Raw genomic sequence first — 14,547 nt, forward strand, 5'->3', positions numbered from 1 at the left:
ATACTTCCGGGACGTAGTGCGGCGGCAAGATTGCCTTGCGCACGCGTGTACTACGGAGGAAACCGACTCACATTCAAGAAAATAGTGCGGACTGCGGGAAAGGAAGGGGTCAATGAAACAACAGAAAACATCGCCCATCGGACCGAAGACAGGGCCCGCCAAAATCAGGTGACTGGTTCCCTTTCAGAAAGCTGTCCTCAGGGTGGACAATCCCTCTACGGCCTCATATTTCCGTCTTTTGCTGTCTGTCGCAATGCGTTCTGTGCAAAAACGCATCCTGCAAATTTGCCCGCAGGATGTGCTTTTTGCCCATAGACTTGTATTGCCGACGGATCGCGACGTATGGCCACACGTTCCATGTCGTGCACTGAATGCGTCGTGTTTTGCCGGACCGTCGTCGTTCAAGGGAACATCCGCTGCCCACGTTGTGCCGAATTTTCACAACGTCCGTCGGTACGTCATGCCGACGCTTAGCGACGGCCGCGAACCGAAGGAAATGTGAAAGAAGCCTAAGGTCCCCCTATCCGCCAGACGTGGAAGAATTCCTTTACTGCCGCCCTGATGAGAGGGCTTTTCCCACCATTACTCCTTCCACAGGGCTCTGGTAACATTACTCGCGCCGCCTCACCGTCCACCTGTGAGAGGTAACACGCTACACGATATACTTGGGAGCTACCACATACACGTCCCCCATTACTACCTCCTTTTAGCGGGGGGCTCAGCACAGCCCACCTTCGTATGTCAGACACCGAGTCAGTCCACGCTCGGTCCGCCATAGCGTGTACACATTACATACTATGACGGGAAGCCTCCATTATTCACACACCCAAAACAAACATGGCGGTCTCGGCTTCCAGAGAAGCGCCTTCCGCTAAACACTAGCCTGGGCGTGGCTAACTGTTGTCTTGGTCTCTATTGGCTGTTCGGAGGTCACGTTGGCCGAGGCTTGGACGAGGCAGAGCCGCCCAATAGCTTGTGAGCCATTTTGTGCCTGTTCGCCAGAAGACGTGCGCGTGTAGACTGGAGGCGCGGAAGAGCCCGGAACCCCTGCCCCGTATCACAGCGGTAAATGATTGCTCTGCGCTCCGTGCATTGTCGCTTTTCCCTCCCGCTCACTCACGTGGCCCCTGGTAACGGGAAGCGCCTTGGTGCGTTGCCGGTTTTCGGACGGACAGAGACAAAGAGCCGACGCCATTTTGTCTCGTGTCGTGAAGCGGGAAGGGGATGTAATGGCCTCTGGTGAAGGTGGCGGCCGAGTGTGAGCCTGCTGCAGCCTCGCCGTGTACTAATGCTGCCTGTATCTGTCCACAGTGGGAGCCATCGCCAGGCGGGAGCCCGGAGCAGGCCTGAGGTGAGCCCCGCGTGTGCGCAGTGTGGCGGCCGGACAGTGTGGGGGCAGGTAGCGGCCGCCTGTGGGGTGGAAGAGGCTACAGGGTCTTATATTAACCACTTATCTCCTTTTGTGTAATATTTCCTTTATGAGGGGGGGGGGGGGTCGGAGTGAGCCCCCCTCCCCCCATTCAGGCCTGTTTTTCATTGATCCCTTCTTATTACAAGCTGCCATTGGGGGGGCACCAGAAGAGGACATTGGCTAGATCAGATTTTTGTCTATTTTTTTTTGTCTTTTTATTGAAAAATAGAAATTTAGCAATTTTCTAACTGGCCACTAGGGTGCTTTTTCTTTTTTTTTTTTTTTGAAGACTCTCTTAACCATAGGGGACTGTGCACACATTGGAGAATTGTTGCCTCTATTTCTGTGTAGATTTATCACCAACCTGAAGGCTGTCACACCAGGTGTATTTGCTGTGTTATGCTAATTTTCAGCTGTTTCTCAGTACCAGCTGTGTCTGAGGTTTCAGAAATCTCATGCACACAGCTTGGTTTGTCCTCAATAATTTGTGCTTTACGTGGGTTTTTTTTGGACATAATGTCACTATCAGCGTTGTTTTTTTCTTCTTCACCAATTGAATGGGGAAAAATGTACCAAAACCTGCAGGATAAAAGCATCAAAAACGTCCAGTGTGAAGTTACCCTAAGGCGATGTGCACACTGCAGATTTCCTGCGAATCCACAGCGTTTTGTTTTTTTTTCCCCACGCAGAGATGCTGCAGATCCGCAGTTGATTTACAGTACAATGTAAATCGATGGCAAAAAATGCTGTGCTAATGGTGCGGAAAACGCTGCAGATTAAGGCTATATTCACACTTTGCGGATTTGACCGCTGCGGATCTACAGCAGTTTCCCATGAGTTTACAGTCCAATGTAAACCTATGGGAAACAAAAAACGCAGTGCACATGCTGCGGAAAAAAACGCGCGGAAACGCTGCGGATTACATTCCGCAGCATGTCACTTCTTTTCTGCGGATTTTCACCTGCTCCAATAGGAAACTGCAGATGAAAATCCACAGAAGAAACCGCAGTAAAAACCGCGACGGGTTTTCACTGCGGATTTTGGAATTCCACTGCAGAAAAATCCGCAGTGGAATCTGCAAAGTGTTCACATAGCCTAAAAGGAGCATGTCAATTCTTTGTGCAGATCTGCAGCGTTTCTGCACCCATTCCATAATCGAAATCCGCATGGGTAAAAACATGAAATCCGCAAAAAAAGTGCAGATTTTGACCTGCGTTTTCTGCGAAGAGGTGCTGAATCCGCATAGAAAATTCCACAGGCAAATCCGCAACGTGTGCATATACGCTAAGGCAGTGTTCCACAAGTTCTGTCCTCAAGAGCCACCAACGGGTCATGTTTTCAGGATTTCCTTAAGGTACCTTCACACATAACGATTTCGTTAACGATATCGTTGCTTTTTGAGACGTAGCAACGATATCGTTAACGAAATCGTTATGCGTGACAGCACCAACAATCAGGCCCCTGCTGGGAGATCGTTGGTCGCTGGGAATGATCAGGACCTTTTTTTTGGTCGCTGATCACCCGTTGTCATCGCTGGATCGGCGTGTGTGATGCCGATCCAGCGATGTGTTCACTGGTAACCAAGGTAAATATCGGGTTACTAAGCGCAGGGCCGCCCTTAGTAACCCGATGTTTACCCTGGTTACCATTGTAAAAGTTTAAAAAAACAAATAGTACATACTTACATTCCGGTGTCTGTCACGTCCCCCGGCGTCAGCTTCCCGCACTGACTGTCAGCGCCGGCCGTAAAGCAGAGCACTGCTGAAGATGGAGCGGTGCCGAAACGAGGAGCAGGCGACTATTGCGCAGCGCTCCCCCTCCCCGTTATACTTACCTGCTCCTGGCGCTGTGCAGTCACTGCTTCCCCGACACTGCAACTTCCTGTAGTGGGCGGTCACTGTTACCGCTCATTACAGTAATGAATATGTGGCTCCACCTATGGGAGGTGGAGCCGCATATTCATTACTGTAATGAGCGGTACCATGTGACCGCTCAGTACAGGAGAAAGCTGCCGGCGTCGGGAAGCCAGGGACCGCGCAGGAGTAGGTGCGTATAATTAGACAGCCCCCGCTCCCCCTCACCTGCCGACCCCTGGGTATGACTCGAGTATAAGCCGAAAGGGGGACATTCAGCCCAAAAAAGTGGGCTGATAATCTCAGCTTATACTCGAGTATATACAGTACTTTAATCATCAGAAAAGTTGATTTCTAATTCTGGGAACAGTTCAGAGGGGTTATGCAGTGGAGACTTCTAGTAACCAGAGCTCTGCAGATGGTGAAAGCTAAAAATACAATGCATAAAGTCAAAACATTCGTAAATAGTGTTTATTCTTAGTGTATTGGTTATTATGTAGTTGATTACGTAATTGGTTATTATGATTAGGCATTTTTTATTGAAGCACCAAAATGCTATTTGTTGTCAATGAATGCAGATTTAGTAGAATAAAAACAAATCCCACAGTACTCGGGAGCATTGGGGGTAAGTATGCTGAAAGACTTGCACCATTTCACATGGTCTGTAAAAATGCTGAAAATTGACATTCTGCAGGTTTAAAAAACGCACGTGAGATTTATGAAATTCAACTCTAGCTGGTACTGTAAAAAGCAGCCTTTCTGCAGAAACTCTGCATTTGATCATAGGCTAAGGGTAAGGTCACACAAAGCCTTTTTGCTGCTTTTTTTTTTTTTCTACAGCAAAACCTGATCTTCTAAAACGCAGGTTTAGGTGTTTGAGTTTGTTTTTTGCATATTTGGTGTTTTTTTTTTTTGTCCATGCTAATGTCCTTGGATTTTCAGCAGCAAATAATGATACCTAGTTTAGCAAGTATTAGATTTGCACAAAATAAACTAGAAGGGAATACTGTTCCCTTCTGGTTTCTTTTGCGCAAATCTAATACTTGCTAAATTATATATAGTTTCGACAACATTGTAGTTATTGTCTAAATTTGCAGCAATAGGTTACCTCATACACTAGCGCCGCTGTAAACATATTATAGCTAATTTTTAAATAATGATACCTACGTTTTTTTTTTTCAGCACCCATTCAAGTCAATGTGTGCAAAAATGCTGAAAGAAGTGACATGCTCTGTCCAAAAAACGCAGCAAGGCACAGAATACTGATCAAACAAAAAAGTGTGTGCATGAGATTTCTGAAATCTCATAGGTTTTGAAGATTAGCATAAAAAACGCCCTGTGTGAACTTGCCCTAAAAGTGGATTTTTACTTATTTGCTTCCATTAACCATAATGTGTTTATTTTCCATCTTGATGGTAAAGACCCTTTCATATTAAACCTCTTTATAAAAGACCAAACCATTGTTTTTGCCGTGATCCTGCAGCAAATTTAAAGTGGTAGTCCACCAGGAGGACAACCCCTTCTCAATTTAAATTAAAAATGCCTTTAATGAAGAAAAAAAAAAAAACAGCATTTCTTTCACACGGATTTAGCCATGGATGTCTCCTCTTGCGCTTTCTGTGTTTAAAGGGATCCTATCATCTGATACTGCCCAAACTGAGGGCAGCACTGATCAGCCCCGGGCTGTGCAATAATAGCCATATATGTTTTTACTCTGAAACGATGCTTTGTAATTTATTTGTGCCTCCAGTAGGCATACACTCCCAAAAATGATGCATGTCGGAATGCATGTTTGCTCTACCAGCACCATTAGAGTTTATAACCCCCGTCCCATATCGTGTTTTTCTGGGGGTTCGGATCTATTCACTGACTAGAACAGCAAATGTGTCCCTAAACGCAATATGTAAGCTTCCCCTCGTCGCGTGATCGTGACGTCATCTAAGGTACTTCGCTCAATGCATCCTTAGGAACGGAGGCCGCCGCTTGTGCCGCTGAGAGCCGGGGGCCGACTGAGGGTAAGTATGTCCCATATTTTTTATTTTTATTTTATTTTTTTTACATGAATATGGATCCCAGTGCCCTGGGAACCATCCGGACCGCACACGCCGTATAAGATGACTGGGCGTGTAAGATGACCCCGTCTTATACGGCGAGTATATCCCAAACTCCATATTTTATACGGAAAAGTTGGGGGTCGTCTTATACGCCCAGTCGTCTTATACACCAGAAAATACGGTAAATCAAACCCCCCTTTATCACCACCTTAGTTAGGGAAACATAATAAAATGTAAAAAAAATGTATTTATTTCCATTTTCCCGTTGGAGTTGGGTCTGGGGTTTGGTTTACTGTTGGGGTTAGGGTGTGTTGGGGGGTTTCCACTGTTTAGGCGCATCAGGGGCTCTGCAAACGCAACGTGACTCCCGCAGTCCATTCCATCAAAGTCTGCATCCAAAACTGCGCTCCTTCCCTTCCGATCCCCGACGTGCACCCAAACAGTGGTTTACCCCGACATATGGGGTATCGGCGTACTCAGGACGAATTGGACAACAACTTTTGCTGTCCAATTTCTCCTGTTACCCTTCAGAAAATAAAAATTTGGGGGCTAATAAATCTTTTGTGGGGGAAAAAAATGATTTTTTATTTTCATGGCTCTGCATTATTAACTATAGTGTAAGGCTACGTTCACATTAGCGTTCCGCTAATGTGCGTCGCTGTTGCGTCGGCGACGCGCCCCTATGTTTAACATGGGGGACGCGTGCGTTTTCTTTGTTGCGTTTTCCGACACGTGCGTCGTTTCCGACGCTAGCGTCGGACGCAAGAAAATGCAACAAGTTGCATTTTTCGTGCGTCCGATTTTCGTCAAAAAACGACGCACGCGTCGCAAAACGCAGCGTTTTTGCGCGCGTTTTTTTTGTGCGTCGTGCGTTGCGTCGCCGACGCAGCGGCGCGCAACGCTAATGTGAACGTAGCCTAACACATGGGGGTTCAAAGTTCTCACAACACATCTAGATAAGTTCCTTGGGGGTCACTTGTGGGGGAGTTCTACTGTTCAGGTACATCAGGGGCTCTGCAAATGCAACATGACGCCTGCAGACCATTCCATCAAAGTCTGCATCCAAAACTGCGCTCCTTCCCTTCCGAGCTCTGCCTTTTTGGGATCCAATTTTTCCTGTTACCCTTGGGAAAATGAAAAATTAAGGGCGAAAAGATCATTTTTGTGAAAAAAAAAATGATTTTTTTAGTTTTACGGCTCTACATTATAAATTTTCTGTGACGCACTTGGAGGTTCAAAATGCACACCACACATCTAGATAAATTCCTTAGTGGTTTACCCCCACATATGGGGTATCGGTGTACTTGGGACAAATTGCACAACTTTTGGGGTCCAATTTCTACGGTTACCCTTAATAAAATAAAACAAATTGGATCTGAAATAATGTTTTTGTGAAGAAAAAAAAAAAAGTAAATGTTAATTTTTTTTTAAAACATTCCAAAAAGTCCTATGAAGCACTTGAAGGGTTCATAAACTTCTTGAGGCTATGTGCACACGTCAGGATTTTTTGCGGTTTTTTTTTTGCGGATTTTCCCGATAAAAACGCTATAAAATCGCTAAAAAAACGCAAACAATATGCATCCTATCATTTAGAATGCATTCTGCATGTTTTGTGCACATGTTTGCGTTTTTTTCCGCGAAAAAAAAAAACGCATTCCGCAAAAAGTAGCATGTTAATTATTTTTGCGGATTTTTTGCGGATTTCCCATTAAATTGGCGTGTCCGGGGAAAAACGCAAAAAATCCGCTAAAAATCAGCACAAAAAACGCATGCGGATTTCTGGCAGAAATGTCATGATTGTCAGGAAATTTCTGCAAGAAAATCCTGACGTGTGCACATACCCTTAATGTGGTTTTGAGCACCTTGAGGGGTGCAGTTTTTAGAATGGTGTCACACTTGGGTATTTTCGATCGTATAAACCCCTCAAAGTGACTTCAAATGAGATGTGGTCCTTAAAAAAAAAAAAAAAAAAAATGGTGTTGTAAAAAATGAGAAATCGCTGGCCAACTTTAAACCCTTAACTCCCTTAAAAAAAAAAATTTGGTTCCAAAATTGTGCTGATGTAAAGTAGACATGTGGGAAATGTTACTTATTAAAGGGAAACTGTCCCCCCCCCCCCCCCCCCCCCAAAAATGGAAGATGAGCTAAGCCCACCGGCATCAGGGGCTTAACTACCGATGTAGCCTGAAAGATGAGAAAAACAGGTTAGATTAAATGTATACTCACCCAGGGGTGGTCCCGCTGCGGTCCGGTCCGATGGGCATCTCGTTCCGGTCCGGGGCCTCTCATCTTCTTACGATGACGTCCTCTTGTCTTCACGCTGCGGCGCAGGCGCACTTTGTCTGCCTTGTTGAGGGCAGAGCAAAGCACTGCAGTGCGCAGGCGCTGGGCCTCTGACCTTTCCTGGCACCTGCGCACTGCAGTACTTTGCTTTGCTCTGCCCTGCTCTGCCTTCAGACAAAGTACGCCTGCGGTGTGAAGAGGATGTGATTGTACGAAGATGGGACCCTCCCCCCTCCTCCGGGTGAATATAATCTAACCTCTTTTTCTCCCCTATCAGGCTACATCGGGAGTTTACAGCATTCCAGAATGCTGTAGATATGTCGGTGGGCTTAGCTCAACTTCGATTTTGGGGGGAGACAGGTTCCCTTAAGTATTTTGTGTAACATATCTGTGATTTAAGGGCATGAAAACTCAAAGTTGGAACAATTGCAAAATTTTCTCCAAATTTCCGTTTTTTTTTTTCCCAAAAATAAACGCAAGTAATATCAGAGAAATTTTTACCACTATCATGAAGTACAATGTGTCACAAGAAAACATTGTCAGAATCACCAGGATCCGTTGAAGCGTTCCAGCGTTATAACCTCATAAAGGGACAGTGGTCAGAATTGTAAAAATAGGACCTGTCATTTACGTGCAAACCACCCTTGGGGGCAATGGGGTTAAAAAAAAAACGCGTTTTCAGGTTGATTTTCATAATCAATTAAATGTATGTTCACAAGGAATAATGCTATTTATGGATGTTTTGACTTGATTTATGCTTTGTATTTTTAGCTTTTACCCTCTGCAACTTCTTGTTACTAGAGGTTTCCCCAGTTTTTTTTCAGCTCCTCATTTCTTTCCTCCTTTGAGTTTCACTGTCAGTACCTGTATCTTGATCCTCCACTGAAGACAGAACTGTACATGGATTTGAGCAATTTTTGAGGCATTTTATGAAGTTTCCTATCTTTGCTTATAGTGCCAATTTGGGAGGGAGAAAAAAAATGTAGTAACGCTACTATTTAAGTAAGCTGTTTTACTTTTTTTTTATTTTTGTTTCTTTTTTTATTATAGATACTTTGGTGCAGTTTCCTGAGATTTCTTACACCTAGTAATCTGAGGTATGTAGCTGTATCTATATACGGATCTAAAAGGTGAACATCCTTGTATCTTTGATTCACTAATTTATTAGGTCTGACTTTATTATTGTATTACTACACTTTGTAAAAATAATAGCTCGTTTGGTCACTGTTAGCGATCAGTAATGTATGTTGTGTGTATGAAGTAAAAAAAAAAATTGCCAGTTGCTGTGTGCCGCTGTTCCCTATACCGGTTGCCCTTCTGTATCATGTGACCGCAGCTTTTGTTGGTTTATACGAAGAACCATTAGTTATTCTCAATGTATGTCTGCATCTCATTCAGAGTCTTTCTTACATTGAGTGTCTTGTCTTCCATGCAATCTAGCGAGCTGGCAGGTCACAGCTTTCTCCGTATTACCATTGATCACAAAAATGGGCTATTCAATGTCATCAGTGGTTGGTTTAACCTTTAAATAATCTTGAATTAATCAACCTTGAAACATTTTATTGTAGCATTTTTGCAATGAAAAAAGGTTCATATTGAAAACATGTTAAAATCTTCCCCCATCTGCAGCAATGCATCGTGACTCCTGTCCCCTGGACTGCAAAGTCTATGTTGGAAATCTTGGTAACAATGGTAACAAGACAGAATTGGAACGCGCTTTTGGCTACTATGGACCTTTGCGTAGTGTATGGGTGGCCAGGAATCCCCCTGGTTTTGCTTTTGTTGAGTTTGAGGATCCCAGAGATGCTGCAGATGCTGTCAGAGAATTAGATGGACGGTAATTGTACTTTATTGAGCTATTCACCTAAAATATTGACAAAGAAAGCTGACTCACTCTTGATTCCCTTTTCCTAGGACAAGTGATATCTTGTAAGTTTTGTTGCAGCTGTGAAGTGGACTTAAGCACTTAGGTTAACTCTTCCCAGCTTGCGTATGTGTTAGACCTGTAATTAGTAACATGAAAGCCGTAGAATATTTTAGAGCTTGGTAACTCCATTTTTCTTCCCCTTGACTACTACTAATAATTTCTCATTTTGTAGAACTTTATGTGGCTGTCGTGTTAGAGTAGAATTATCAAATGGTGAGAAAAGGACTAGGAATCGCGGACCTCCACAATCATGGAATAGGCGTCCTAGGGATGATTACCGCAGGAGGAGCCCCCCTCCGAGGCGCAGGTATGGTAACATTTCTTGTGTTGCTGCGCATAATTTTTATAAAAATGTTAGTGTTGAGTCTGATCATTTAATTTATGATACTGCTATGTAGATCTGTGTAGATAAGTATGAAGGCAGCACAGGGCATTATGCCTTGTGCATGTTTAGCAGAACTATAAGAAACTTTCTGATTACTTTATTTTTTATTTTTATAATTTCTTGTAAATTCCCCCAAGCTCGTGTAAATTTATTGCAAATCTCAAAACTAGATGGAGGAAAATTTTGGTCTATTAAAGGCAGAGATAGTAAATGCTGAACCATCGTGTCTCCAATCTTTTTGCCCTTACAATACTTAAAAATATTTTATGTATATGAATGGTTTTGCTGAGTTTTGACAAATTGTGGACACATTGTTCAGCTGCATGTCTCGGCCATTGTTCTCTCTTACACTTGGTGATTAATCTGCCCCTTTAGAACCCATTTACTTCTTGGGTTTTACTTGCTGCATAATTCATATGGACTGGATGGTGATATTGAACCTCCATACAGTTATGTAACTTAGTCGCATGCACATTCATTTTATCTTCATATCATATGAGTACAACTAGTTAGATACACCTTTTCCATACAGGGTTTTCATTTTAGAAAGTTATTGGTGTGCATCTTATGTTAAGGCTCATTAATGGATCTTAATCTTGAGTAGTCCCACCTTGGACAATTATAGCATACATTTTTTAAAATGTCTGATAGGTTCAGGTCTCAGAGGTGAAAGCCATACCTGCAGAATGAACTTTCCACCCCTTTCTCTGCTGGTGAATTGCCCTTTGCATTCAGTCAGCGATTTAATGGATAGATGGGAGTGACGTGAACAGCAAAGCTTACTTAATGTGCTCCGTAACTCAGTAGTAGAATAGAGAAGCTGCATGTGTCTGTGGCCATCTTTCTGTTAGTCGCTGAGACAGAGGATCTGGGAAATGTAGTTCTGGAGATATGTAGACCAACATCTATCAGACGTGTTTGGTGTAATTGTCTATAGTGGGAATACCCTTTAGGGTACGTCCACACGGGAATTGCCTTGCGCAAAATTTCTATAGCCCAAAAAGATGTTAAGTTTGTCTTGGAAATGTGGATTTACCACACATCTCATCATTTTGCCCTGCAAAAGGCAAAATCCACAACATAAATTGACAGTTTGCTGATGTAAAATCTGTGTCATCAATTTCTATTGTGGATTTTCTCTGCAGCACGTGTATGAGCTTATAAAAACTCATCCACAAGGCTGCTACTTTAATACCCGGCAGATTTTGCTTTTAAAATCTACTGTGTATCTGACCCGTGTGCATGTACTTATTAAACTTTCAAGTGCATAGTCTTAATTCACTGAACTGTAAGGTATTGAGCATCACTGAGCTGCATGCACGGTGGCTCAATGCTTTTCAGCCCCATCCGTGAATTGTTAGAGTATAGTTGGTTATACTGATGGCTTGTTTTTTGTTTTGTTTTTGTATTTATTTCTGTTTTGTGCCTTTGGTTCATCTAATAAAAATGAAACCCGTTACAGAGTCACCATCATGTCTCTTCTCACCACCCTCTGGGTCTACATTAGCCAGTCAACTAGCCCTTTCAGCGTCATGTGACCAGCGCGCCCCATTCAGCTTGGCTGGTGTATCACATGACCCAGGCATGGCCAGTCATCAGATTGCACCGCCCTATGGTTCCCGAGCATGCTGTCCACTCAGCCTTCCTCTCCAACCTTAACCAAAACTCGGCAGCAGCCCGCCTGCAGCGCCCACACATACCCGGCCAATCTGCACGGCTGTTAAGTTTGTCAAAATGTCTTCACAACAACTACAACGCCAGCCTACGGCTAACCAAAAAAGCAGGAAAAACCACAACATCCCCCTTCGCAAACCATCTAAATTCAACGCAACACCTGGCAAAAACCTTTCAACAAATTCTACTTGGCCACCTGTCCGGCATCCTCACCATTTCTAGCTTGTTGAAACCCCAAAGACTAGTAAGTTTTTTCCTGCTTATACAGAGTTTTCTGCTAGTTTTATTGCGACTTTAAGCAGCTTTTGTAAGAAGGTAATTTTCTATTATCAATTTATGGCTGGCAGTGCATAAACTCTAAAGGGAAATTACATTGCTTGAAATCTTTGAAATGTTTAAAGGTGATAGAGAAATCTGTGTGAGCCTGAGCCAAATATGAGCTGTACACAGTAGTTGTGTGTGACTTGGCCAATCTCCCATTCTATATCATCTTTAAATGTGTGGGATCTTTTTACTAACCCATCAATAAATTTAGCTAACAAATTATGGGACTATTTAATACTTCACTAAAGGACACTAAGGTTTTCCTTAATTGGAGAAACTAAATTCTATTTTATATTTTTAATTATCTATCTAGAATTTACACTTCACAGTAGATTTCTTGCTTTATCCACGTGGTTTGCATGAGTTTAGATTTCTTGAAGCCAGCCTGGGTTCACAAGTGGTGTTCAGGGTAAGCAGTGCAAAGCTGTCAGGCTGCCGAGTAGTGGGCACTAGAGGATTTGACTTCGTATTATGTTTCAAATTCCATTTTCAGTCTCTCTTCCCAGTCCTTCTAGGTGGTAGCCTTGGCTTATCTTGCGTAGGTATAAATTGCTTGGGTCCATCGTTAAGTATATTTTAGGAAAATCCATCATTGGCCTGTAGAAAAGGCTGACATTCCTTACTATTTCTTTTGCATTAGATCTCCGAGACGAAGGAGCTTTTCACGTAGCCGTAGTAGGTAAGGTACTTTGTATTGCAGTGTATTGTCTGAATTGGGAGTGTCTGCTGTATAAGGTTTAGTCAGAACTGCTACATTTAAAAAAAAAAAAATAATTATTGCTTATAGCAGTTCAGTATTAATGTTTTCAGTACCAGTTTCTTTTTCTATTGTAAAAGTGAACCAGAAAATATTCAATACATTCTTTAAAAATCTGTAAGTCATTTTGATATTTCTTGAAAAAGGTACCATACATATAGTTAGCTCTAGATTGTCCAGCATGTGAACATGCACTGGAACATCTCTCTTCATCCCATATCATTATACAAGCAACTTTCAGAATCATATCGGCAATCCTGCTTTTTATAAACCAGTGTTTGGTTTCACCCTTGCCAGATTAGGCTTAGTTGATGAATGCAGAATTCTGACGTCTAAAGTTTGACAATTTTTCTCTTCTTTCAGGTCACTCTCTAGAGATCGCCGGAGGGAAAGGTCTCTGTCCAGAGATAGAAATCATAAGCTGTCACGTTCATTTTCTAGATCAAGGAGGTATGTTCTATTTCTAATGGTGGTAATTAATTTATTGCCCCTCTCTCCCCATTTTATTATGTTTACCTATAGTGTATGGCATAACCAATCTTTACAATTTTTAGTTTAATACTTTTTATCTTCCTTTTGTAAAACTGACGTTTGTATTTTTTTTTTTTTTTCCAGCCGATCCAGGTCAAATGAAAGAAAATAATTGCATTCAACCCTGTACAGATTACATCGGAAAGGATCTTTTTTTTTTTTTTTTGTTTTGTTTTTGACATGCTTTTTAAACCTTTTTTTTATTAGGTGTACTTGTATTGTCTTGTAACAAGTGAAGAAAAAAGTGGTTGTTATAGTTTTGTACCAATGAAATGGCAAATAAAACTGTGCTAACTTTATACTGTAATTTTTTCTGACTTTATTCACGACCAAAAAGCTAAATGACAGGACACAACTGAGCTTTAATTTTTGTTCATGTTAGAGCACTGACCCCTGTATACAACTCCTTTTTTACCTCTGTAAGAAAGTTTTGCTTCTACACTGATCCCCTGATTACACAGATGCAGAGATGTCAGACTTTTCCATGAGCAGGTATACACTTATCACTCATATACATTTGTTAATGCACAGGCCTTTCTGGTATAAATTAGCTTAACGTATGCAGGAATAGTTTTAAAAAGCATGGCTACAGTTCTGCCAAAACCTAACCTAAATGTACCATTCAGTAAATGTCTTCCCTGTGCCGGAAGTAATTTTTCAGCTTCTGTAACATGAACAGAGCAGTTTGCATATGGTGGTAACACTTGGGTAGTACACATTACCCTAGCAATCCTAGAACAAAGCAAGTGTCCATGATCCAGCTCAGGTGTTTTTAGTTGAAGGCTGAGAGATGGCCCCACTATGTTGTAGTATTCTATACCAGGTGTATACAACATACTGAGCTGTATTTACAAATGTTTTGCCTATTGCCTAATACTTCAGCTGTAAAACTGACCAACTCTTTGTTTTTGTTTTTTTTCTCAAAAGAACGAATATTGTTAATGTACAGTTGCATTTTTTCTTTTTGTGCAAGATCTTTTAACACTGACTTGGATGTTTTCTGGGATTAAAGTTTGTCTAAAAAAATTTACTTTTTCATTTGGTCTAATTGATTTTGGTGAAGTAAGATGAACTAAGGTTGTTTGTTTTATTTGATGTACCGTATATACTCGAGTATAAGCTGACCCGAGTATAAGCCGACCCTCTAATTTTGCCACAAAAAACTGGGAAAACTTGATGACTCGAGTATAAGCCTAGGGTGGAAAATGCTGCAGCTACCGGTAAATGTCAAAAGTAAAAATAGATACCAATAAAAGTAAAATTGAGACATCAGTAGGTTAAGTTTTTGAATATCCATATTGAATCAGGAGCCCCATATAATCCTGCATAAAGGTTAATAATGGCCACA

At 42.1% G+C, this 14,547-nt stretch overlaps 1 protein-coding gene across 2 annotated transcripts; it reads left to right on the forward strand.

Annotated features, from left to right (window-relative positions):
- Positions 1–929: 929 nt before the first annotated feature.
- SRSF3 (serine and arginine rich splicing factor 3) lies at positions 930–14,227 on the forward strand. Of its 2 annotated transcripts, XM_069761700.1 has the most exons (8): positions 930–1,065; positions 1,312–1,351; positions 8,652–8,698; positions 9,231–9,438; positions 9,701–9,835; positions 12,552–12,590; positions 13,032–13,118; positions 13,284–14,227. In XM_069761700.1, the coding sequence occupies exons 4-8, from the start codon at positions 9,233–9,235 to the stop codon at positions 13,309–13,311; spliced, it is 495 nt and encodes a 164-aa protein (XP_069617801.1). In that variant the 5' UTR covers positions 930–1,065; positions 1,312–1,351; positions 8,652–8,698; positions 9,231–9,232; the 3' UTR covers positions 13,312–14,227. The 2 variants fall into 2 exon arrangements, with proteins under 2 accessions (XP_069617801.1, XP_069617802.1); XM_069761701.1 differs by lacking the exon at positions 1,312–1,351 and having other exon boundaries at positions 970–1,065.
- The last annotated feature ends 320 nt before the right edge of the window (positions 14,228–14,547 follow it).

The sequence above is a fragment of the Ranitomeya imitator genome, chromosome 3, assembly GCF_032444005.1.
Source record: "Ranitomeya imitator isolate aRanImi1 chromosome 3, aRanImi1.pri, whole genome shotgun sequence".
Lineage (NCBI taxonomy): Eukaryota > Metazoa > Chordata > Amphibia > Anura > Dendrobatidae > Ranitomeya > Ranitomeya imitator.